Here is a 27,728-nt window from a genome sequence, read left to right on the forward strand (position 1 = left end):
TTTTCATCCCATTACATCGAGCAACAGTAAAACACTGACATACTAAAACATACACATTTCTGACTTCTATTCACTTCCTCTTGGCCTATATTCTTCCCAGTTGTAGCCAATAAAAATACAGGGATTCTGTCTCATTAAGAGACCGGAACTAAAACTGCTTGGATGACATCATAATCTTAGGCCCAGACCAAATCAAAACTCTGACAACCCACTAATCGCACTTAACTGTATTTAATAGCATTTTCTTTTTATGAGTAGAAGAAATAAGATAGTTACAAAAAAAGAAAAAACACTATTAAATACAGTTTTGTTAAGAGCGATTAGCAGGTTGTCAAAGTTTTGATTTAGTCCGGGCCTTAGTCCTATTAATGCAAACTCCTGTTAGAATGGGCATATGCACATTGTTGCGGTGTATTACAAACTCCAAACTTTCTACAACATAATACTGATCATAAGACATCACATGTGAATAAGAAAACACCAGACTCTGACTGGGTCAGTGTCTGACTTCATTAGTGAAACCCAAAGGCTGTGACAGAGTACATACGCAAAAACTCAACATATCTCAATGTTAATGCTGTACAAAGCAATCAGGCTTTTTTCATTTTCTTGTGGTTTACTGGTACATGTAGTGTTTTTTTTTAAAAAATACTGTTATATATGGCTTTAAAAATAATATCTTCTTTAGGAAATGTGTGTCATGCAGACACAGAAGTTAGAAGATCAGAAAAAAATGAACAAGGAAATATGAAATTCATTTTATACAGGTATTGTATAATAGTCATTTCCCCTAGAAAATGTTTGGACATAGTCTTAGAACTAATGGATTCGGAGGGCTGTTAGAAGTCAACTAGGCCTCAATTTGGTTGGCAAGTAGATTGTCTAATGGGTTTTGTATTCCTCCTCCTCCTCCCCCCCCCCCCCCCCCAAAAAAAAAAAAGATACGTTCAGGGAGAAGCTTTACTGCCATTTAAAAAGACACTTCATCTGATCTATAATACTAAAACTCTCAATATTTGTGTAAATAGTTACAAAGTATGGTTTATTTTAGTACATTACACATAAAAACAAGGTAGCTCACTCTACCCTACTTTGGCTTGCCTCTCTTCATAAAAACGCGCTTAAACCAAGATGCCTCACTACGGTTCTTTAGGACTAAACTCTCAAAGGTCATTCGTTCTCAAAAGGCCATGAATCATGCTGTTGGATCAACTGATTTACAACTTATTAATTGGCCATATTTGCTTCTTAAACTCCTCTTATTCAGCAAGCAAGGGAAAGAGCTTTACCAGCAACCCCGACCCCTTTTCTCTGGTTCCCGTTATACTGTACACCTACAGGAATCACTTATGCACTGCTTCAAACAAATCACCACCTTGGTGTTGAACATGAACGTGACCTTTACAACACAGCACTGCTCTTCTTAGAAACAGAGCTGTTTGTAAAGTGTCCCCAATTACTCTAACACTAGACCTTCAAACTACTGGACTAAATCAATCACTCCTCACACTGGACCTCCAAACTACTGGAATAAATCAATCACTCCTCACACTGGACCTCCAAACTACTGGACTAAATCAATTTTAACAGTTTTCAGCCAGCATTTTGCAGTTTCTCACAATGGGGAACAGACAAATTACATTGCTATTTCCCCACACAATGTCACCGACAAATATTGCAGCAAAGATAAGCCACACAGTAACTGAAGTTCATACTAAAACTCATGAGCTGTGGGTATTTTTAGTTTATAATATCCCCCCCGCCCCACAGATTTAATAGTGAACAAGGAGTTCTAAATAGTCTCGTGTATTACATTGGAAATCAGGGACCTCAAAACATCGTAAACCGGCTGTACCTTTTCCTTTCAAAATCCTCCTTTCAATCTCCACTTTTAACAGAACCACCTTTGCAGTCGTCAGACTGAGCTGTACAGACTCAGGCCCCTAAAAACTTCCTGTTGAATAGATACATTTATGATTACAAAACAGTCCGAAACCAGGCCCTGTACGAGCAGTCATTATCGGCATTTCATCTCAGTTCTGTGTGGTTTAAATTACACAGAAGCAAAGAGGAAAGCAAAACCTCCAACCCACAAGATAATACTTTACATCTTGGAAACAAGAACTTACAGCTCTCAGGGGTAGAAAAAAATGGTTTGAAAAGGCAACTGCTGTAGAGTCTGATTTAGTCAATGCGACACAGAAACGGTTACAGAGCACAAACTAAACTGGGACAGTAAACGTTTTTCTCAAACACTCAAAAATAAAACAACCTGATTTCTTCTATTACAGAGATATAATTGAATACTGTATCTCGTTCATTGTTGGATCCAGTACAAGATCTTTTCGATTTGGTTGACCAGGACTCATCAGCTAACACTCGTCCTGACCCAAGCTGTGGAATTATTAATAAAAAAACTAATTCAATGGAAAAATAAACTTTCAGGAGTGTTCCGAATGGAGAAGCTTTCTTTTGCACCCCTTTCTTTCTGTTTTAAACTGCATTACTTCATTATTAATGAAGTAATGCAAACGTTCATAGGCAAAAGTAAAAGTTCATAGGCACAGAAATTTGATTGACTTTTAACTGTTCACATGCAAAAAGGTTTACTGTCCTTATAGGCAACAGACAAACAATAGCCAGTACAATTATTGAATGCTGCCTAGGTACTGTATGTAGGCAGTATTCTACAACTGTGTACAGTTATTTACAATGGATGTTTTTATACAATGCGAAATGGGATCACTACCTAAAAGATGTTGGAACTCTGTTTTCTTTTTCTTTAAACTCCCTTGTCATAAAAGCCAACTTACATTAAAATATACTGATTACAAAGACAACACAACTAACAAAATATAGAATAAAACTCATACATGTAGAAAAATCTGAGGTATTTCTGGTTTGAGGTGGTCTGTGGTCATGAACTGTTTGTGTCTAGGTGCACGTGTGGTTTTCCATGTGTACGTTTTGTCTTTTGAAAGCATGTTCCAGGTTTGTTCTTCCATCTTGTTACGAGAAAAAATAAAATACTAACTATATATATATATATATATATATATATATATATATATATATATATATATATATATATATATAATAAAAGAGAGAATGAACACATCAATAATTGGAAACTGCCCATCTTTACAAACACACACACACACATTCTTTCACCATGCTCCACTAACTTAGATTTTTGTTTGGGCACCTATGACACTCTCCCACAAAACTGTGCTGCATTGGCCTAAATGTGCCCCTCCCCCCCCCCCCCCCCTTCCATTTCCATGAGTGTCTGTTCTGTCTCTCCTCACTTAATAGGTTTGGTTGACACCCTACCTTATAAACCCCTACCCAGGAGACCTGTTACCTGAGAAGCAGTTCCGTACCTAACAAAATATTACTGTCCAAATGCTGCAGTTCAATTTCAACTGCCCCCCCCCACCCCACCCCAAACAACCCCCAGCCCCCAACATTGCTCTCTCTTCTCTACAAGACAACACATTGGCTGGTCGGGGGGATGAAAAAAAAAAAAGTTTGTCTTTTGCCTTTTTTCTGTTACTATGACACCCGTTAGTTCCATAAAAGACACGTTTACCGTTATTTTGTTGAGCACTCGCTTTCATAAAACACACACACACACACACACACACGTAAAAGAAATGAGTAGTCCCTTGAAGGTGTAAAATTGTCTAACAGTCTTTTCAGTTTCCTCCAAGGTTTTGCAGCATTGTAATTGTCTGAGATGGTAGATGGTTTCATTTTTCGTTTGTCAGACGGTCCCCTGTCTAGAAGACCAAATAAAAAAACTTCCAAAAACAAAAAAATACAAAAAATTAAAATAAATCAAAAAAAGTGACAAATGAAATATTTGAGGTACCTGCACCTTTTTCAGCATTCATTGGTCGCACCTGAATGTGTTTGAGATGACCGCATATGTTTGTTTTTTTTGTCTCTCAAAAAAAATACAGTAGAGAAGTGTGCTGGTAATATTGATCGGATCCAAAATAATAATAACAACAACAATAACAACACCAATAATAATAATAATAATAATAATAATAATAATAATAATACAACAACAACAATTAATAAAAAAAAAATAGCAGCTGCAATCATGTTTGTTTTTTCCCCGGTTTTCTGAAATCCACCGAGTCTGGAAAAATGAGGGTTTGACCGGGATTCAGATACTGGACTCTTTGGGTGGCAAGTCCACATTGGTGACAGAAGTCACCATGGAAACCAGGCAATCCGAGGTAGTGCCGTGCGTCAATCTTCGGACCTGGGAGATGCGTTCCTCCACGCACCCTGCCGATAGACGGGCTTCTGCGTCGTGGTCCCAGCATTCCTCGATCGTCTCGCACAGCTGCGCTAAACCCTGGGGTGAGGAACAAAACATGCATCAGCAGGGCTGCCAATATAAATCCAGAATCCTTACCTGTTTGTCTGAAGTAATGCAGGGCCTTTCTTTTAATACTTCACCATACAGTTCTATTTGCAAAGCTTTCCCATGAACTATGAAAACTCCAGTGCTTGATCTATCTTGTATAATACTGTGTTACTGGGTTGCACACAAGGGCTTTTCATTGTACAAGGAAGTATAACTAGATTCTGAACATTACATTAATGACTTACCCCAGATCTAGGGGGATTCATTTTATTAGGGTGTTACTGTCAGCAACCAGATGGATAATACTCACAGAATGTTTCAGCCAGCAGTCCTTGAAAGCAGGCCTCATCTTTTTGTGGACAACTACTTCCTGCAAGTCCTCCAGGGACGGGTGCTGCCCAATCTCCTCTTCAAACGGTAACGTGTACTCATCTACAGGGCCTGCAAAACAGAGGAACCCCTCCAATGACATCAGCCTCGTCCCATACCCAACACAAATCTCATCTACAGAGCCTGCAAAACAGAGGAACAGCGTTCCAGCAACCCCCTCCAATGACATCAGCCTCGTCCCATACCCAACACAATCTCATCTACAGAGCCTGGGCCTGCAAAACAGAGGAACAGCATTCCAGCAACCCCCTCTAATGACATCAGCCTCGTCCCATACCCAACACAATCTCATCTACAGAGCCTGGGCCTGCAAAACAGAGGAACAGCATTCCAGCAACCCCCTCTAATGACATCAGCCTCGTCCCATACCCAACACAATCTCATCTACAGAGCCTGGGCCTGCAAAACAGAGGAACAGCATTCCAGCAACCCCCTCTAATGACATCAGCCTCGTCCCATACCCAACACAATCTCATCTACAGAGCCTGGGCCTGCAAAACAAAGGAACAGCGTTCCAGCAACCCCCTCCAATGACATCAGCCTCGTCCCATACCCAACACAATCTCATCTACAGAGCCTGGGCCTGCAAAACAGAGGAACAGCATTCCAGCAACCCCCTCTAATGACATCAGCCTCGTCCCATACCCAACACAATCTCATCTACAGAGCCTGGGCCTGCAAAACAGAGGAACAGCATTCCAGCAACAGAGGAACAGCATTCCAGCATTCCCCTCTAATGACATCAGCCTCGTCCCATACCCAACACAATCTCATCTACAGGGCCTGCAAAACAGAGGAACAGCATTCCAGCAACCCCCTCTAATGACATCAGCCTCGTCCCATACCCAACACAATCTCATCTACAGGGCCTGCAAAACAGAGGAACAGCATTCCAGCAACCCCCTCTAATGACATCAGCCTCGTCCCATACCCAACACAATCTCATCTCACAATGGTATACAAAGTGCCAGAGTCTAAAATCCAGAGAAGATTGGAAACAACTAAACAGAGGGAAAGTTTAAAACTCAAGAAACACACGCACCAAAATGGCTGCACATATGGGTTACCAGTCAGAGAGAGAACTCTTGATGCTGGCCTGTGTGCCACCCGGTATGAAGACGATTAAATAAACTGACAACCACTGATGAGCAAGTGAGCTGGCGGTGCTACAAGGCAGCACTGTAACTCCTTGGTATTCTGCCCCACAGCAGCCCCATGTTGGCTCACCGTCAGAGGCAGTGCATCGTGCCACCAGCTCCCAGAGAACCAGCCCCATGGCGTACATGTCTATTCTGAGAAAGGCATCCCTCTGGAAGTTGATTGCCCCCTCCAACACCTCTGGAGCCATGTATCTCCTCGTCCCCACCTAGAGAGAGAGAGAGTGAGAGTGAGAGTGAGAGTGAGTGAGAGTGAGAGTGAGAGTGAGAGTGAGAGTGAGAGTGAGAGTGAGAGAATCCCACAGAAGGGAGGGCATACACAAAAGCAACATGTTAACACACATATATCCCGGTCAGTCCCAAGTTCACATTTGTACAAATGTTATAAAACTATATGGGGTTCAAGAAGTTGCCCTGCCATAAATTTGAAAAAATAAAATAAAACATTCTAAAATAAATACATTACAATGATGGTACAATCATACACACAGTGAGTGAAGGGAATAGATATCGATATACCCTAGCTGTAGTAATGGCATTCAATAGTTACCTGTCCATGTGTATCTCCTGGTGGCTTCCCAGGTTCAAACCGAACAGCCAGCCCAAAGTCTGCTATGATGGCGGTCAGATCTGTTTTCAGCAACACATTCTTACTCTTAAAATCCCTGAGAACATTTTGAAAAAAAAAAAAAAACAATAAATACATACTGTTAGTGCTGTCTGCTTAACCTATGGACCAACATTCAAATGTATATTGTATTGTCCCTTACAATGCAGTCTAAAAAGGGGTTGAAATCTCAATAATTCCCTTGACCAGCAGAGGGCACAGTGTTACTTCTGTGCACAGCTCTCCAACTAACAATCAAGTTCACTAAAGCGTGTAGCTTTCAATGCTTTTCAACACTACCTCTGTTACAGCTTAAGAGAGCTTCACTTTCTACTACGGATATTGAAAGGGTTATGGGTGTAGTGTTAAAAAAAAAAAAAAAAAAAAAATATATATTATATATATATTATATATATATATATATATATATATATATATATATATATATATATATATATATATATATATATATATATATATACACACACACACACACACACACACACACACACACTACCGGTCAAAAGTTTTAGAACACCTCAATTTTTCCAGTTTTTATTGAAATTTACAGTTTAATGTCTCAATGTACTCTGAAATTAAAGCATAGAACAAATAAACAATTGGAGATAAAAAAGAAATCATGGAATCGTTTTGTTTAACAAAATTTAATCTAAACGTTTGACTCAAAGTAGCCACCTTTTACAGATATAACAGCCGAACACACTCGTGGCATTCTTTCTACAATGGAAATCAAATATTGTTCAGAAAGTTCTTCCCAACACTGTTGCAGAAGTTCCCACACATGTGTTGCACTTGTAGGTTGCTTTGCTTTCACCCTTCTGTCCAGTTCATCCCAAACCAGCTCGATGGGGTTTAAGTCTGGAGACTGTGCTGGCCATTCCATGATTTGAAGCCTACTGTCTTGTTCTTTTCTTCTAAGGTAGTTCTGACATAGCCTGGAGGTATGTTTTGGGTCATTATCTTGCTGTAGGATGAACCCCTGACCAACTAGGCGTATACCAGAGGGTATTGCATGGCGCTGCAAAACGCTGTGGTAGCAGTTTTGGTTCAGGGTGCCACTCACTCTGTGCAAGTCGCCAACTCTGGATCCAGCAAAAGAGCCCCAGACCATCACGCTTCCTCCTCCATGTTTGACAGTTCACACACCGAGGAACCATCCTTTCGCCTACTCGACGGCGTACAAAAACCCTGCGTGATGAACCGAAGATTTCAAATTTTGATTCATCGGTCCATAAGACCTTCTTCCAGTCTTCAGTAGTCCACTGGCGGTGCTTCATGGCCCAGGCAGGCCTCTTTTTCTTATTTTGCCATCTTAGCAATGGCTTTCTTACTGCCACTCGACCTGTCAAACCTGCAGCTCGAAGTCTTCTCTTCACAGTTGAAACTGAGACTTGCTTACTTCGACCAGTGTTAAGCTGTGCTTGAAGCTGTTGTCCTGTGAGCCGCCTATCACGCAAGCTGTTGACTCTCAGAAACTTGTCTTCTGATTCTGTTGTGGCTTTGGGTCTGCCAGACCTCTTCCTGTCAGAGTTTCCTCCAGTTTCCAAGTGCCTTTTGATGGTGTAGGAAACTGTACTCACTGACACCTTGGCTTTCTTTGCAATTTCTCTAAAGGAATGACCTACACTTTTAAGGGTTATAATGGTCTGTCTGTCTTCCTTTGTTAATTGCCTTTTTCTCGCCATTATGAGAGCAATATACTACTTCCTGCAGTACAATACTGTCCAAATAATGCTTAAGAGGGTGTAGTAACACAGTCTGTTCCAACACTGCTTTATACAGACAGAGGGTTTGTAAGTAATCAACAAAAGTTGGGACACCTGTAGGAATTGTTAGCATCAACTTTCAAGGCTTAATTTACTTCCATTGCTGCAGAACAGCTGTAAGTTGTTAACCCATTACTTGTTCCCTGAAAAAGGCCTTTTTGTATAACTCTGAAATGTACATTATTTTTCGATTTTTGGTAACCTAAACTTTTTTTTAACCTCTGGCAGTTTACCGCTTACCTTTGTACCATTTCAGGTTATTTACTGGACTTGAACTGCTTAAATTTCAATAAAAACTGGAAAAATGGGGGTGTTCTAAAACTTTTGACCGGTAGTGTGTGTATATATATATATATATGTGATTAACAGTAGACACCAATAAAACTACATTCCCAGAGACATTACGATTGAGCTATGAGTTTAGATCTGTGTTTTTTTTCAGGGTTTTATAGTCACCCCCCCAAAAAAAAAAATGTTTTTTTTTATAGTCACCCTTTAGTAATTTGTAGTGGCACACGTGCGCCTAAATTCAAATTTAGGTTTGCACAAGCACATTTTTAGTCACATATGCGACCAAATTAGTCACACTGTAGAGCCCTGTTATACTGTTTTGTTTCTGTTTTAGTTCCTGAGAATAGTCGCCGCAGTTATTATTATTGAGGTGTACTTGTTTTCTGTAAAACATCGATATCCTGGCAGTTAAGAAAAGACAATGCAAAAGCTTGTTTTAACATTGTGTATTACGCCGGCCAGAGACCCGCGATTACAACTGTATTGTCATATTTCTAAATTCTCAAATTAATAAATCAAAACCCAGGTAGTAAAGAGAGACCCGGGTAGCATTGGGTAATTTAAAACCTGGGTTTTAGGGTACCCGTGCTGCCCTCTTATATATACACCTACACATTGCAACATGGCAGGGAGGGGGTTAAAATCCTCCCTGCAAAGTACCTTCATCTATGTGTGTTGTAATATTTTTCTGCATTCCAATAACAGCATTGCCGTATCTTTTAAGCAAAGATTCTCGAAAAACTGTACATCCATGCGTATGTTTTTTGGGGTTTTTTTTGCCCAGCAGCTCTTTCACACAGTACATCCTGACGTCTCTATAAACAAGCCACGAATACTTCATCTCCCATTCAAAATTACAAGTAGTATTTTTTGTTTGCGTTTTTGTGCATTACTACTGCTTCGGTCACTGTAGTACTCCGTCAGAAGTAGATGGCTGAGATGCAGATGAGCAATCTTCATAAAAATCCCCTGAAGATGCTGACTGCTTAGCAAAAAAACTTCCCACTGAGAACTGACTTGTTGTCAGTGTACACTCTGCACTAGGTATTCATTTTTTATGGTTAAAAAAAACCAAAAAAAAACTAATGGCATCTCGGTTAAACTAGTGCGGAAAATAACAAAAACACAACGTTAAATTAGGTGACTGCAAAAATGAAATGAGAGTTAAAAGTAGGCTCGGGATGAACAATTAATTTGTATAATTTGTCAGCTCTCTTTGAAATAAAATTAAAGGGACCAGAATTAGGCTCAGTCAAGATATGAAGGTAAAAGCAAAGACTGTTTTGCAATTAACAGCTTTTTCTGAGTTTTACCTAAATTTGTCACCTGAAAACTTCAAGCCCTACTTGTGTGTGTTTGAATTTACTTTTTCAAAAATACTTGTTTTATTTCTTAGCAATATGGACCTCTTAACATGGGGCATAACACATTATTTTAAAATAAAATACAGTGCATGGGGATACTATCGTATTCATTTCCAACGCAACCTCTGGTTGTATTAGTTAGTTTGTAGGAGACGACACTGGATACAGGCACACACAGGACTAGGAGAAAAGTCATTGTTCTTGAAATCAGCAGTTACTTTAGAGTTGGTCACAGTTGATTCTTACCAATATTGCAAAGCTTCACTAAAATGAAGCTGGCTTAAATCTAGATGAGCACTAAGTTCACATGTTGTGAACAACCTCCTTTACACAGCATGCATGATAGAGACCCATGCAATACATTCCAAATCCTCACTAGATGGCAGTGTTGACTTCGATATCTTGCAGTTAAATCTGTGTGTCTGCTGGCATTACCTGTGGGCGATGGCAGGTTTGGGGCCCTCTCCCTTGTGTCGGGGCACATCCTCATGCAGATAGGCCAGCCCGCGGGCCATCGTCTCCGAAATGTGACACAACTCATTCCAGCTGACCGCGTTCCCCTTCAGGTAATCGGTCAAGGAGCCCTGTGTGCACAAACCCCAAGATTACCTGGAATGTGGTTTCTTAGTAGGATGATGAACTCCAAACCCCTGTATGGAGACCAGGAGTTCACTGTGTCTGGAGTTCATCACAAGAGGTAAGAAGCAAGGTTTATTTTTCCAGGGCTGTTTTCAGAAATCTTGCTCTAATCTCCTATAAGCTTACAGTGGTCCTGTTTTAAACATTACCCAAGTGCATACACAGAAGGGGCGAGTCTGCCTGATGCCTACATTCTGAACCCTTCAAGCAACTGAACTGTGGACATCCTGGCCATGCGTCTATTCATGATGGTATGTACAAGGTACAGATGACTGGGTTTGAATGTTTGAAACGGATGATTCTTGATGGAGTGGACAAACTGGAGGCATTGGGAACTGAAGAGATAAAAGTTATTTCAGTGCTGAGCAATCATGTTAAGATGCTTGCTTCTACTTTTTTTTATCCTGTTTATCCTGTCTGATCAGGTCTTTTCTTGTTTCTCTTAAATTATTGCTGGGACGAACCGTTTTTTCATGTTGAGTATTTATTTAATTTAACAGAATATTCAAATATTATTATTTTTTTTAAATTCATATCAAATTTTACAGTAATAAAATCTCAGGACTAAAACACAGCAAACCTAGTACCACGTCAAATTACAAATTAAAGAATGGAGAAACATTATAGCAGAATCTTTTTCATAATAATTAATACATTCTACTATATGAACAATTACATACACAGTTAATTTTTTTTGCAATAAACTGCAAGCAGCATTTGTTTGAATATCCAAATGTGTGTCTCTGGCTCATAAGCCCGCCCCTGCTCACCCTCTCGTGACACTGCCCGCCCCTGCTCACCCTCTCGTGACACTGCCCGCCCCTGCTCACCCTCTCGTGACACTGCCCGCCCCTGCTCACCCTCTCGTGACACTGCCCGCCCCTGCTCACCCTCTCGTGACACTGCCCGCCCCTGCTCACCCTCTCGTGACACTGCCCGCCCCTGCTCACCCTCTCGTGACACTGCCCGCCCCTGCTCACCCTCTGGTGAAACACTGATGAGCGACAGCTCCATATCCAGGTTCACTCCCCTCTTGGGCTGCTTACCCTCTCGTGAAACTCTGTGATGAGCCACAGCTCCATCTCCAGGTTCACTCCCCTCTTTTCTGCTCCAATGTAGTAGAGCAGATTCTCATGCTTCATTCCAGGAGTCAGGAAAATATCCCTCTCGTTCTGCCATGACTGCTTATCCTGGGAGAAACAGAACTTCCCTGGTTAGGATATGTCACAGATCACACAGAGTCATACTGCATACATTAGACAGACACTTGTATACGCATACACTGCAGCAAAACCGTGGAATAATAAATGTACAATAATAAAAGCTCAAGAAAAACATTAGGGGAAAACAGTTCCTGTTTTTAGACAACCTGCAAGGAGCTCAGTTTCCTAGTGTGCAATTTAATAGTAATATCAATGTGTGTGGTGGGGCTTCAATGTTAACTCCAAATACAGTAGGAATTGATGCCAACAGCCCCTGGACTGAGATACAGGAGTCCAGATTAGCCATTACCTGAATGGGGAAGATCTTCACTGCTACATATTCATGCATTAGCTGAGCCTTCCACACACAGCCAAAGCGCCCCCTAGCTTTAATTTCCAGTAACTGCAGGGGCTTCAGGCCTACCAGAGGCGAGGGTGGGGCTAGTCCAGGATCCTGGGAAATAAGAAACACAAATCAGAGAAACAAACGAAAACACACAACAGCCTCCTCAGACGTTAGGAGCCAGCTTCTCCTGGCTCCTAACTTAGAGAGACAAAAATAAATAAATAAATAAAATAAAATAAAATAAAATAAATAAATAAATAAATAAAAACACAGGGGTCTGTCATCGCAGCAGTATATAGGTCAGTGTGCATAAGTGAGAGCAGAACTGGAATGAATGAACTTAAACAAAAACAAAAAAAACAGAAAGAAGCAGCACTGTACGACTGGCAAATGTATTTTCATAGATCATTAACACTGGCAGCAGTGTGGAGTAGTGGTTAGGGTTCTGGACTCTTGACCGGAGGGTTGTGGGTTCAATCCCAGGTGGGGGACACTGCTGCTGTACCCTTGAGCAAGGTACTTTACCTAGCTTGCTCCAGTAAAAACCCAACTGTATAAATGGGTAATTGTATGTAAAAACAACATGACATCTTGTAACAATTGTAAGTCGCCCTGGATAAGGGCGTCTGCTAAGAAATAAACAACAACAACAACAACAACAACATCATAACACACATCAGGGGGAAAATAGTGCTGCAGAATAACAGTAATATGAAAGTAATGCAGCACATGCGCCACAGTTTAATGTTTTAAATTCACAACGACAGGAACAGCATCATCACTGTGCTCTGTCGTATAGTGTTACTGTGGGACACACTTGTATGCTGTATGTACAGTCCCAGTACAATAGAAGGCTTTCCGTTTTGTTATTAAGCCTCATCAGCAGTTTGGATGGAGGAGACCACGTTAACCTCATGCTGGAGAGGAAATCCAGGGCAAAGGAAGTGGAGAGATGCACAAAGCAAACCCCAAACTGGGCTCCAGCACGCCAAGGTGCTTTACAAGCAGAGGAATTAATGCACACTCCCTTTAGACCCGGACGTACCAGAATCATGTACAACTAAGAATAACCATGGGCAAGTCCTTTTAATGCAGATCTCAAAGGAAGAGCCCAGAAAAGAAATAGCAATGTTTCAATATAGGTGGAGAATATTCAATGTAAAAAACAAACAAAACAAATATAAAAAATATTTGGGGGGTTTAAAACAGAGACAATTTTCCACTTTGCTACTAGCTAAATAAACAAAACATTGCTAAGCAATATTAAGGATGTTTTCTGTCACAAGTGGTTGCAGTCCCTGTGATAAAGGCTGCATTGTGCATTTATTAGGGTTACTCGTTCAAATGTTGAGCCTGTCCCACTCTAGATGAACACTATTGTCAGCAATCATCCATTATTGACTCCTAGCCTTTAGAGACCCTTTGCATTCCATTTTGGGATACTGTAACACACCAAACTGTGGATTATATATTAACCTAGAAATAAAAGTAGCCCATCACCATGGACAACTCGGTATCTGTGTGCACATGTTTATGTTCTTGAGAAAAATTGTGCCCATAATAAAGACTTAATGCAAAAACACTTAAAAGTAGAACCAAATCTCAAACAATTAACCCCAAACATGCCCCTGTTTGCATTTTCCCATATGCACAATGTGTTATTTCACAAGACTTGTTGGTTGTTTTGATGCGGTGCTCTCTCACCTCGTTCACATCGACGTGCCCATACGGGGGTTTGCGATGTCGGTACATCCAGAAAGCCAGCAGCACTGCCATGGAGAGGCCGGTGATGGGAAGCAGGGAGTACACCAGGATATTCAGCAGAGAGGGCATGGGGGGAGGGGGCTCAAAGGAAACTGAAATTCAACACAAACAAAAAAGCCATTTTAAAACACACTGGAGTCCTGTCGTATCTGAAATTTCTGGGGTTCTCTTTGTTCTTTAATGGTCACTCCATTTGTTTCTCTTTTCCACTGTTATTATCTCACTGTTCTCATACTCCCTGTCAGAAGCACTCACTGCTTTTTCTCTATTACATCTTGCTTTCTCGCATAGCCTCCCCTTTCCTTCCATTCCCTGCAACAGACAGGCAGTTGCTGACTAATTGTCAGTACTTTATTCACGCAAGTTCTTACTCTAATTATGTTTCGTATCTTAGTACCTCAGCTACCTCAGCTCTGTCATTCCGGGTTATAGAAGCGAGAGGTCTGTTTTGTTGCAGTCTTGTAAGCCCAAAAGGAAGGAGGAGGGAGGTACTCACCTTGTGGTTCAAGAACTTCAGGCAAGTGGGTAAATTTCTCATTGCAGTAGTTGCCCTCACAGCAGCAAAAAAATACCTGGGGGTTTTCCTCTGTGGCCACACACTCCTGTCTGTAAGCAATCAAAAATCCATGTGAAAACAAGCACAGTTTAAAAGAGGAGAGCTGCGTACATGATCTCGTGGTACAGCCAGTCGGAGGACTGCAGGCGGCTCAGAACTCAATAAAACAGGGTTGTTTTCTGATAGAGGGCTTTTTAAACTGAAAAAAACAGCTTTGAGAAATTCTGCAGCACTCCAGCTCACACACACACACACACTCACTGACTTTTCAAATTTGATAACAAATACGGCCTTTTAGCTTTTAAGCCTCCAACCCTTTGGTGACAGAACTTGCATCTTTCTTCACAAGTCTTTGTACAATTGATAATACTTTTTGCACAGGTTAGTGGTTTTGACCCAGAGCAGAGTCCTCTTGCACAGTAAAACAGGCAGACAAAGCCAGCATGATAGAGATGTGAAAGCTACAGTGTACCAAAGGTGTTCAAACCACAGCAATCATGCACCAGTTTTTAATGAAACAGTTTACCGTACAAAAGCATAGTCCACTAATTACAGTCCCAGAAAGAAGGAAGGAGGAACTATTCTAATTATATACCATCAAAGAAAGAGGGTGGGACTATTCTAATTATACAGTCACAGAAAGCGGGCAGGACTATTCTAATTCTACAGTCACAGAAAGCAGGCAGGACTATTCTAATTATATACCGTCACAGAAAGAGGGCGGGACTATTCTAATTATACAGGCACAGAAAGCGGGCAGGACTACTCTAATTATACCGTCACAGAAAGGAGTGACTAATCTAATTATATACAGTCACAGAAAGTGGGAGGGACTATTCTAATTACAGTCCCAGAAAGAGGGAGGGGCTGTACTAATTATACAGTCACAGAAAGGAGGAGGGACTATTCACCTTCATTTGGGTCCTTGCGGTTCAGCTGATCAAAGGTTCTTGCTAAGCAGTGACAAGCACATGGCCACCTATCCAATATTACTGATATAACTACCCCACCCCCCCCACCCCCGCAGCAGGTTGTCACCTGTCATAGCAGTTGAAGTCATCCAGCCAGCAGCCTTTCTTCACAAGCTCAATGGTGCCAGAGTTATTGCGCCAGGAAGCGTAACAGTGGAGGCGCTTGTCCTTCTCCCCCTCGCAGCGCTCCACTCCACTCCGATTGGTCTTCTCCAGATCCCAGTTGGCATTGTAATAAATACACTCTCTGGTCTCCGCCTCCCCGCGACCAGGCCCTGAAGGGAAAACGCAAAGGCATTCAGAGAAAGCTTGGACGTGCAGGCATTGTGTAGATACTGTGTGTTGCCCTGTAAATTATGCAATACCACCTACATCTTCAGTTAAACATTTCAGTTCATATTGAACTTGACTAATGTGAAACATCTTCATCAACATCCATTTAAATTTCCATACTCTCTATATTTCAAGGTGCATGAAACAGGATTTCAAATGTACTGACAGGTTGGATCTGTTCATCCAAATTGTCAGTTTCCTACTTGTGAAACTGAAGTCACTATCAAATGTATTTTAAGAAGGATACGTTTGAACAACCTCTCAATTTGTGTACCTTAAGGGGTTCAAGTATGCAGAAGTTTAAAAGTCATTGTTTCCCCAGTTTTGAAACTGGAGGGCTTTTTCTCATAGTTTGCTCCCCATCACCCAACTCTGAATTCTGGTTTTACAATCCGTACCCTGCAGGGAAATGCAGGACAGCAAAGCCCAATATAAACCCAGGGAGAGGGAGGAGGAGCCTCTCCCTGCAGTTTATTTCAGTGACTGGTTTGTTTGTGGAGAAGGCGAGTAGCTGAGAATATACAGGGATCAAAGGAGGCTGCTGTCTTAAGGCCAGTTCCACACGCACAGTCAATAAAGACATCAAGCCAAGAGTAAAAATAGGGGCTTTCAGATGTGCTAAAATCCTTTTGAACTTCTGCCAAGGACACTGCATGAGATCTATCTACACACACACGTTTTTGCTCAATTAAGCCAACTTCCCACATTTTGGTATGTTTAACATACCTTTGTCAAGGGAAAATGTTTAAAAATATGCAGTGGAGGTACTTCTAGTGTTGGTTTTTGATTCCATGTTAACTACTAATTTCTATTTAAATCTATTAATGTGTTTGTGTTCTATTCTATTCTATTTAAACCTCCAGGCATCATAGTATTGAGTACATCCATTTATTTTCCTTTATTCTTCTGTATTGTACATTATCCAATTGTATTTCTTCTAAAACTTACATAATATATATCAAATACAAAACAGAAAAGCAAAATGCTGCTAAATGTCATCTTAAACTGTAAATCCTGTTCTAGGACCCCAACAATGTGCTACTTACAGTAAGACAGGGATGGAAATACTATGCACAGCAATTCCACCCATTCCTGGTTTTACTACAAGTCTCAATAACCAGCATAGAGGTAGGTAACAAGCTCAGGAGTGTTTTATAAACCGCATTGTAAAACCAAACTGATGTGCAATGGGAGTCATCTTCCCATCCCAGCACTGTGCTGCCCCCAGAATAAGCTGCATTCCTGATCAAGCCGAAATCCTGGTGATTTTAGACAACCTTTGAGGACAAGCAAGAACACAGACTTGCACAAAAATGGGTTAATACTCCTGAAAAGGGTACCAGTGTGTTAAACTGAACCATTCATTCATCAGACTAGGAATAAAGTCAGGTGATTAACCAGGAACCTTACCGGTTCCTTCCACAGCTAGATCCAGAGATTCACTCTGTACTCGTATACAAGTGTTTGCCTTGCCAGCCAGCACATGCTTAGCCAATATAAGCCAGGAATGCCCATTTCTGTATCAAACATGATACAATGTAGCCACCCCTCTAATATTATAAGTAGTATTACCAAGTAAACACATTTACAATACCCAATCAAGAGTAGCTAGCTGATGTGTAATATTTTTATTAATTAGCACTCTTAATTAGTAATTACTTCCAATCATACTCAGATCTGGGAAGTGAAACAGTCGAACAATACCACCATAACACAGGTTATATAGTCTATACATTATCAAAGTGGAGTTCAGTAATACGGTACAGAAGAAAGTTAAATGTCAAAATAATCAGTACATTATCTTCAGCAATTGACAACATTCAATTTCAACTTAAATGTGACATGTCAAGTATAAGTAAATATTCATCATTTATATTTGTCTTCTTATAATGGCAAGGTTGTTAAATCAATACTCAAATAGCATGAATAAAATGTGTAAAAAAAGATGAGTGTTTGAATAAAATTATTAAAATACAAACTCAGTAAATTTTAATTAACAGGATATTACAAAATCGCAATCAATCATTAGCAATCTGTTTAATATATATTGAGAGATCAAGAGATAGATAGATACCTTAATTAGAATTAACTTCAATTATTTTCACTCTGACTATGAAGTTATTTCAATCTGCTTTACGCTGGCCCGATTTCTATAGTACAGAGACTCCATGGCCACACCCTGTTATACTTTAGAACTCTCTGCTTATACATGTATTACATTCCCACATACAGGTTCTGTTAAATCTTTCATTTGTCTTGCAGGGTCGATGCTGGGTGCGATTCAGCGCCTGTGGTCCCGCTTGCAGGGTCGATGCTGGGTGCGATTCAGCGCCTGTGGTCCCGCTTGCAGCGTCGATGCTGGGTGCGATTCAGTGCCTGTGGTCCCGCTTGCAGGGTCGATGCTGGGTGAGATTCAGTGCCTGTGGTCCCGCTTGCAGGGTCGATGCTGGGTGCGATTCAGTGCCTGTGGTCCCGCTTGCAGGGTCGATGCTGGGTGAGATTCAGCGCCTGTGGTCCCGCTTGCAGCGTCGATGCTGGGTGAGATTCAGTGCCTGTGGTCCCGCTTGCAGGGTCGATGCTGGGTGCGATTCAGCGCCTGTGGTCCCGCTTGCAGGGTCGATGCTGGGTGCGATTCAGTGCCTGTGGTCCCGCTTGCAGGGTCGATGCTGGGTGAGATTCAGTGCCTGTGGTCCCGCTTGCAGGGTCGATGCTGGGTGCGATTCAGTGCCTGTGGTCCCGCTTGCAGAGTCTATGCTGGGTGTGATTCAGTGCCTGTGGTCCCGCTTTCCATAGAGTTTGTCTGTATTCCTGGTCAGGACAACCTTGTCACTCAGTATATAGGAAATATTGCTGCAAATTTGACTTCCTCTTTCTTCAAGGGCGATGCAGTCTGTATTATTTAAGTTTCTCACAATTTTGACCAGATTCTGGGGTGTTCCTTTTGAATACTGTGAAGAGCTAAAATCGGTTAGGCCGTTGTCCGCTGCTCTTTGCTTCCTCTGACTTTGCATGCTAGATTGTGATAGCGGTGTCCTTCTCACTTAAAATCAAATTATTCACTTGCCAACACCCAACCTTGCAAACCAGGTGCGTCCATGCTTGCTATCTCTTACTGATTCAGATGCCTATTCTAGGCTCAGGAATTCGGAAGGGCTTATCTCCCTCCAAAATTTATCAGATGCTACTATAGTGACCATAGTAAGCAACACTGTTACAAACTCCACTTTATTTCTCATGCTAGATTACAGTTTAAGTTTAACCCTTTAAATACTCTTATGGTACTACAATATTATGTTTAGAATCCAGCCTCAAGCCAGATTTTTTCATAAGGCACTACACTGTGTGTTGCCAGATAGGAAAAAATAAATACAAATTGTTTTTGTAAAAGAAACGGAATCTAGGTTACATAAAGTAGCTTTTCTCATTTCAAACATGCTTGTGCATTACTGTATTAATCTAATTCAAATCAGAACACCCCCCTCTTTACTCAGATACATTTCCACCAGTCTCCTAATCCCCATACTTTATATTCACACCCTGATTCAGGTAATTTAAAACACTCCTGTTCATCTTTAAACACACACTGACTCCTGGAGCTGCACAATGCATGCTTCGAAATAAAAGACCTGCACATTAGAAAGTGAAGAGGAGCCCTTCCTAAACAGTGTTGCTGAATTCAGATCCACTGACAGCTACTGTAGTCATCTGTTCAATCTCTGTGGATTGTTCCCAGCCTCATTTAGCACAATATACAAATAAGGATGACCACAAAAGACCTTGAGCTTCCACCACCGAACTGCACGTTCCACATCTCCCCAGATTCAACTGGCACAAAATCATTGTCAAGCTGTGAAAAGGTCATGTGAAGGGTCCTGCAAGCAGAGCAGACCGTGACAGCGAGGGACTGAAGGAGCAGACCTCCAATACCAACCCTCCTTCATTTCTCTGCCAAACAAGCGGACAGAAAACCGCAAGCAAACATTTGCAGTATTGAGCAGCCTCTGCACAGAGCAATGCTTTTACTAAATTTGGCATGGCTGGCTACAACAGATGTTCCCACAAAATCTGTGCACTGCGGTTGCTGAGCAACACCAAATGTAGGGTACCTTGATTCACTTTCTTTTTCCTGAGTACCAATACAAAAGCATTGTGCAAATAAATTATCTTGGTTGTATCTGCTCAGTAAAAGGGGGAAAAAAGAAAAGTAGGTTTCATGTGTGTGTGTGTGTGTGTCTCTCTGTCTCAGTGTGTGTCAGGTAACCTACAAAACACATTAAAAGCAGTCTCAGCCAAGAGGCTTTGCAGCACACCACTACAGATATCCCAGAGGTCCGGTAACAGGCATTAAAGTTAATGGAAATCAGATTGAAATCGAGGTAGCACAAGGAAGGAATGCTCTCAGTAGGTTATAGTTGGGGGATGCACAAAGCAAGCAAGCAATAAACAAGACTTATATGGAAGTCTGTAACACATTACAGATTAATAAGAACAAATTCATTTAAAAAAAAGACAAACATCTGATTAAGTAGTAACATTGTACTACTTGGTAGCCAGCTACCTATGAGATCCTGAAGCCTTCTACACTGCCTACGCAAAAAAAAGCAAACACAAAGAACAAAACACACGGTCGATCAGATTAAAAGATTCTTCTCATTTGATGTCATATCACCCACCCCCTTGCATGAAGACATTTCCCCTCCCCAGAAAAGAGGCGGAAGTGTTCTTTTGTGTTTCTACTTCAAGGTGGTTGTTCCGTGCCAATTAAGATTTCAATCTGTCATCAGAAATGGAGCGGAGCATTGAAAACACATCGGACATTTAAAGAAACAGCTGTTATTGTATACATTTACACATCAGGCAGACAACTCTTCTCTTTTTTTTTTACCCATGAAAAAGACTATTCAAGAAAAGCAAAACTAATCTGTTTAATAGCTAAAAAGAAATATCTGCGACTTCCAAATGCGTACACAGTCTTCCCTGAACAAGTTTATTTACCATATACCAGAGGTGGTCAAACCACAGCTCACAGCCACAAGCGGCTCCCGGTTACACACGCTTTGTGACTTGAAGAAACAAGTTAATTTTCATTCGTGTTTATTATTCTTTCTTCTCTCTCTTCAATTTCTTTGAGCCTACATGTTCACTGCAAGGACATTTGGTCGATTAAAAGCCGGATGTGCAGTTATAAGTGAATTTTGTGGGGACAATGGCATTGAGCAAACCATCCAAAAGTAACAAACACTTTCATCTGAATATCCTCCTGGATCAGACTTGAGCAGAAACAAGCTAGCCTGCCTCAGCAGTCAGCAGATGCTCTGTTGGCGTTCAGTAAAATTAGCTGATGCAACGACTCAAGACATGGGCAGCAGTGTGGAGTAGTGGTTAGGGCTCTGGACTCTTGACCGGAGGGTTGTGGGTTCAATCCCTGGTAGGGGACACTGCTGCTGTACCCTTGAGCAAGGTACTTTACCTAAATTGCTCCAGTAAAAACCCAACCTTATAAATGGGTAATTGTATGTAAAAATAATGCGATATCTTGTAACAATTGTAAGTCGCCCTGGATAAGGGTGTCTGCTAAGAAATAAATAATAATAATAATAATAATAAAAGACAGTTTATGGCACTGACAGGACTCTTTGTTTCCGGTTTTTATTTTTAGTCACGTGACGTCCCTTTAAAAGTATTGAGCGGACTCTAGTTTCTTGATTAAAAACTCCGGTAAAGCGTTGACTGTGAAACAAGATCACTTCTGTTATTTTTGTACCGTAACTTGAATGAAACTATGATTCTGTTTCAGTGATAATGTAAAAAATAAATAAAAGGCGGCAGCTCCTTATTCGTATTTCAAACTGAACACAAAGTGAGTTCAGTTAAATTGCTTTCCCCGGATTTAAAATCTTAATGACTTGTTGCAAAAATGTTATAATCTGTTCTGCAAATAGTTTCCTCTTAATTATGACTTAATTAAATAAATTTAACTTCACTCAGTTTTCATTCGGTTTGAATTAAATAAGGAATTGCCTTTTTTCTCTCAATCTAGTTCTTAAATCAACACCTTTTCCAAGAGTTTCATTGAAGAGACTCAAAAAAAAAAAAAAAAAAAAAAAAGCGAAAAGCTCTAGCCATGTAATATCATTCGTGCCAAATGTCCTTATTCAAATGAATGAATCTTTTTATAAAACTGGAGTGTTGGAGCTAGACTAGAGAATGCATGCTTCAGGAAACAGTTATACAGGCATGGAAATAAGACTCCTATTGCATAGCATACTAACCCATTACAGGTTTTACTATGAGCTTGATTAGCCACAGTGTGTGCAGGCAACAAGCTCAGGTATGTCTTATTAAACTTGTAATACCAGGGATGGATCACACTGTTATTAATTAATTTATTTATGTATTGTATTTATATAGCATTTTATACAAAAGTATCGCAAAGCACTGTACAGTACACAGCAGGAAAAAAAAAAAAATACATTTGTACAGCATGTCACACATACAACTGCCAGTCAGATAACAGTGTACACATCATAATGCAAAAGCAGCAATTTTAAAGTTACATTAAAACCCACTAAGATAAGAAAGCCATTTTACAAAAGTGTGTTTTTAGTAGACTTGAAAACGGTAATGGTCCCAGCTTACTTGATAAACGAAGGCAGAGTATTCCATATTTTAGGAGCTCTACAAGAAAAAGTCCTACCTCCCGTGTTGCTTTTGTTGACCCTAGGAATAACCAGCAGCCCCGCATCCTGTGATCTCAGAGTGCGGTTTGGAAGATATGGGGTCAGTAACTCCTGCAGATAACTAGGTGCTAATCCATTCAGGGCCTTGCAAGTTAACAGCAAAATCTTTAAATCAATTCTACACTGCACAGGGAGCCAGTGTAAAGAGGCCAGAACAGTGGTAATATGTTCACTTTTCCTGGTTTTAGTCAAAATTCTAGCGGCGGTATTCTGAACAAGCTGCAAGCGGGATACCACACGTTTTGGGACACCAGAAAAAAGTGCATTACAATAATCAATTCTAGATGAAACAATGCATACATTCGTCTCTCTGCATCAGATATGGAAATAAATGGTCTAAGTTTGGCTATATTTCTCAAATGGTAAAAAGATACTTTAGTAACTTCCCTAATGAGTCTCAGATGATAGATCAGGATCAAAGATGACCCCCAAACTCCCACAAAGCATTTCCATCCGTTATAAACAATCTGCGCTTTCGTTTCCCCATCATTACAAAGCCGTGTACACATTCAGACCGTTCAGAGAATCAAACATCCAAACATGAACACACATTACTTTAAAGGATTAATGAAATGTGTCCAATACCTTTACTTTTGGCCAATCACATGGCAGGTTCTGCTGTACAAAATGGCAAAGCAGTGTTTGTATGTATTGTGCAGTATACATTATCATTGCTGCCTATACAGTATTTGTATGTATTGTGCAGTATACATTATCATTGCTGCCCATGCAGTTCCTGGGAAGTTAACAGAACTGTCACAATATTCCCTCTTTAGTTTCATCGTACAATACGCTACAGAGCTATATTGAGACTACATCAGCAGCAAGAAGTCATTCATTGTGAATCCCACTCTCTTATTACCCAAGGATGCTGCAGCAGGACATTCTGATGTGATAGTGTTGCTTCTTCCTCAGCAGTCATTGTTAGATATCTTCCAGCTGTATTACAACTATCACAACTTGCTATAGCAACTTCACACACACACATTAACAACTGAACCACTCAATTAATAAAATGAATACAGAATTTGATAAAATGGAAATTAAATGATAAAAGGCTAGTTTGTAGTTCTAATAGTTTATATATAAATACATAAATACATAAATAAATAAATAAATAAATAAATAAATAGTTACTGGTTGTATTCCCTTACTCCATATGTTTATTTCAGATCTCAAGATTCTTGTATCTTTGTCCAGTGCAGTCAAAAGGCCAGGCATTTCAACTGTACAGTGTGTATTAAATGTACTGTATTGAAACTGTAGTGTGTATTAGATGTATTGTATTGAAACTGTACAGTGTGTATTAAATCTACCACTGTATAGAAACTGTACAGTGTGTATTAAATGTATTGTATTGAAACTGTACTGTGTATTAAATGTACCACGTTAACATTCTTCAGCTAAAAGGGGATTTTATTTTTACACCAGTTCACATAGCAGTCAACTGTCCACATGTGCAACTTTCATAATAAATCCTACACACACACAAACCTCAAAACATATTTCTGTCTTCCCATAAACAAACACTCAACTACTGCTTTTTCTCCCACAAGACCAGCTTCAAACCTCAAACCACTGCTCAGGCATTCCTCGATAATGAATCCAGCCTTTAACCACATACAGAAACAGGCCAAGGCATTGTGCAAATTCTTACAGCTGGCTTTCATTCATTAATGCAAATGTTGTAAAACCCATTATTAGCAAATTTGAATTTGGTGACTTTTGCAATGTAGCGTTTACCTAAATGGCAGCTCTGACTAGCTTAAATCTATGTTGATAAATGGAGAATATGGAACAAGGAAAAGGACTACTGCCAAAGCACCACCTCATTTCCCAGACAGCTCAGAATGAGATACCAGAGCCCTGGCCCCACCATGACAATGGTATCACATCGTAAAAGAGAAACAACCAAAATTAATACAGGAAACAGACAAGGCCTGGTGACCCCCTCCTCCTCCCCCTCCCCGTGTTACTTTAGGGACTAATCATACATCCCTTTCCTGCAGATTTCCAGGTAAATCGGTCCCAGCTGGTCCCCAGGCATATTGCTGTTCTCTTGTGGGGCCCACGGAGACTGTAAACAATTCTGCACTGGTTAAAACTGTCCTGAGCAGCATTTAAATCAACTCCCCCCGTACTGTGGTAAAACAATCCTAATTCCAAAACACTCAAAACAGGTTTCTCATTTCTCACACATCGTTGTGTGTGTGAATTTAAAAGCATTTTGACAAGAGTATTTGAAAAAAAAAACACAACAAAAAAAAAAAACATTTAGAAACTTGCAGACAGCACTTCCTACTTCTATTGGTAACACCCAATAATGTTAAAGTGAAGCTGTGTCTCTGTGTAACTGATCATTTGTTGAATTTAAGCAGCATGTCCGTGTTTGACTAGGCGTCCCCTGGAAGCCCAGTAGCAGGATTGTAAAATCTGAAATCTTCTGGAAACTTCCTTTATGTGCCCTCGTTAAGCGAAGTAAAATGTTCAGCATTTTTGTAAGGGCATACTACAACACTCACAAGGGCAAAGAATCTTAAACAAGGTTCCAGTTTTATTTATTTATTTATTTTAGCCTTATTGTAACAAATCCTCCTTGTTATTTTAGCTTAAATAAATAAATAAATAAATAAATAAATAAAATGTAGGTGCATTACAGAACCTTTGTGGAGAAGCTTGCATTGTCATTATGGGTTCTTTATAACGAGCATTACATTTTTGAGCACCAAATTTAAAACACAAAAAATTGGATTACGTATGGCGTGTTCAAAGCAGCACTGTCATCATGCCAACAGTGGCAAAGCAAATCTTCAAGGAAATCCGCACAGGCCACCAAGGCCGTCACCCATCGTGCCCTTGCTTCACACACCCCGGGGGATCGTTAATGTGTGGTTACTAAAGTGCTGAACCCGTGCAGTGAAGCCCCACACACACCATGCTGGGAGAGGAGCTGTACCGAGGACCTGCAGGCAGGATTGTACTTGTGATCCTGCAGGACTTGTAGCACAGACAGTATTCTGCTTGCTGTACCGCGGTGCATCTTCTCTGTCCAGTAATCCCTTAACCCTTCATAGCAACAGCAGCATTCAGCATCCACATGCATGACTGCCAGCCAACCAGCTCAGCCCAAACAAACCAAAGGCATATTGAGGGGCGGAGACCAGCAAACCAGTGGTAACCCTTAACACTGCTTTGTATCTCCTGCTTCCACGCTACACACCAGCCAGCTTGGCTGGTTTACCCAGCTCGGTTTAAAGAATTCAATAAGATAAAACAGCTCTTTGTTTAAAGCAGGCAAACTACCCCTAAACCCAAACTACCCTCCCTTTTGAGCACACATGAAGGAGGGGGAGGGGGGGGGTGCTAAAACCAATACAGACAGCATTTGCTAGGAGAACATACTATTCAGCATTGGTTTAGAAACCAGATGTACTTTTAAGTGCCTGCAATGTTATTCGATAACCAGATAAAACTAGTCCTAACTTTGCAATAGCACAGGTTTTGACAGAAAGCATCAGAGTAGAAGCTTCCACTTCAAATTCGCAATCACTTAATAAACCTTTAGTTGATTTATCTTTGGTTTGTTTCATTCATACAAAATATCCTATGCATTGCATACAGCTCACCATGATGCAATCGGCTAAATCCAGACCACACATATTCTTGTTTCTTTGCAAATGTTAACAGTGCAGTGAATGGACATGTGCAAGTAAATAAAACACACTTGAGGCAAAACACAGAAAAAAAAAACCCCCACAGTCTTCCAAACCCCTTGGGAATGGAAGCAGTTCGCAAGGTCTGAAATCTCTAACTCTGAAAACGAGTTTAATGGTTAACAAAAAGGTGCACCTAGTATCAACACTCGCAATCTGGCGAATAATGCAAGGATACAGCATGGTAATGCAATACTCGTTACGAATAATGCAAGGATACAGCAGGGTAATGCAATACTCGTTACGAATAATGCAAGGATACAGCAGGGTAATGCAATACTCGTTACGAATAATGCAAGGATACAGCAGGGTAATGCAACACTCGTTACGAATAATGCAAGGATACAGCAGGGTAATGCAACACTCGTTACGAATAATGCAAGGATACAGCAGGGTAATGCAACACTCGTTACGAATAATGCAAGGATACAGCAGGGTAATGCAACACTCGTTACGAATAATGCAAGGATACAGCAGGGTAATGCAACACTCGTTACGAATAATGCAAGGATACAGCAGGGTAATGCAACACTCGTTACGAATAATGCAAGGATACAGCAGGGTAATGCAATACTCGTTACGAATAATGCAAGGATACAGCAGGGTAATGCAACACTCGTTACGAATAATGCAAGGATACAGCAGGGTAATGCAACACTCGTTACGAATAATGCAAGGATACAGCAGGGTAATGCAATACTCGTTACGAATAATGCAAGGATACAGCAGGGTAATGCAACACTCGTTACGAATAATGCAAGGATACAGCAGGGTAATGCAACACTCGTTACGAATAATGCAAGGATACAGCAGGGTAATGCAACACTCGTTACGAATAATGCAAGGATACAGCAGGGTAATGCAATACTCGTTACGAATAATGCAAGGATACAGCAGGGTAATGCAACACTCGTTACGAATAATGCAAGGATACAGCAGGGTAATGCAACACTCGTTACGAATAATGCAAGGATACAGCAGGGTAATGCAATACTCGTTACGAATAATGCAAGGATACAGCAGGGTAATGCAACACTCGTTACGAATAATGCAAGGATACAGCAGGGTAATGCAACACTCGTTATGGTTCTAAAGTCTTTAAAAACAGTACTATAGAAATGGAAAAAGGCTACATTTAAGGTTACCATTGAAATCGTAGCTGTAGCAGAAACACAGATTTAAACATCGAGAAAAACCTGGTTTAACCTAGGGCTTGTTTTTATTTTACTTTAAACAAAATGCACTCATACTCCCCACTAAAAGTGGGGTGTTCATAACTCCAAGGTCCTACTGTATAAATATTTATTGTGAAAGAGGGTACAGAAGAATAAAATGAAAGGGATGTGTGGCATCACAGTGCCATGTGAAACATTTGTGAAGGTCCTCAGCTGTGAAACAGGATTAGCAAGGACAGTCTTACAGGGCACTTACAAGGCCCTGTTACCTCAATCTGGAAATCCATTACATTACAGGCCCAAGTACAC

General features: G+C 40.6%; 1 protein-coding gene across 1 annotated transcript in view; it reads right to left on the bottom strand.

Moving 5' to 3' along the window:
• Positions 1-3,517: 3,517 nt before the first annotated feature.
• The window catches only part of LOC117394817 (activin receptor type-2B-like), a 59,493-nt gene continuing 35,282 nt past the window's right edge, over positions 3,518-27,728 (bottom strand). The window contains exons 2-11 of the mRNA XM_059018852.1: positions 15,526-15,733; positions 14,428-14,537; positions 13,872-14,023; positions 12,132-12,275; positions 11,666-11,809; positions 10,416-10,564; positions 6,482-6,596; positions 6,002-6,140; positions 4,695-4,825; positions 3,518-4,372 (exon numbers count right to left, since the gene is read on the bottom strand). Of these exons, the coding sequence (XP_058874835.1) occupies positions 4,178-4,372; positions 4,695-4,825; positions 6,002-6,140; positions 6,482-6,596; positions 10,416-10,564; positions 11,666-11,809; positions 12,132-12,275; positions 13,872-14,023; positions 14,428-14,537; positions 15,526-15,733 (1,487 nt within the window). The 3' untranslated portion in view covers positions 3,518-4,177. The remainder of the gene's footprint in view (positions 4,373-4,694; positions 4,826-6,001; positions 6,141-6,481; positions 6,597-10,415; positions 10,565-11,665; positions 11,810-12,131; positions 12,276-13,871; positions 14,024-14,427; positions 14,538-15,525; positions 15,734-27,728) is intronic.

Source organism: Acipenser ruthenus, chromosome 3 (assembly GCF_902713425.1).
Source record: "Acipenser ruthenus chromosome 3, fAciRut3.2 maternal haplotype, whole genome shotgun sequence".
NCBI lineage: Eukaryota > Metazoa > Chordata > Actinopteri > Acipenseriformes > Acipenseridae > Acipenser > Acipenser ruthenus.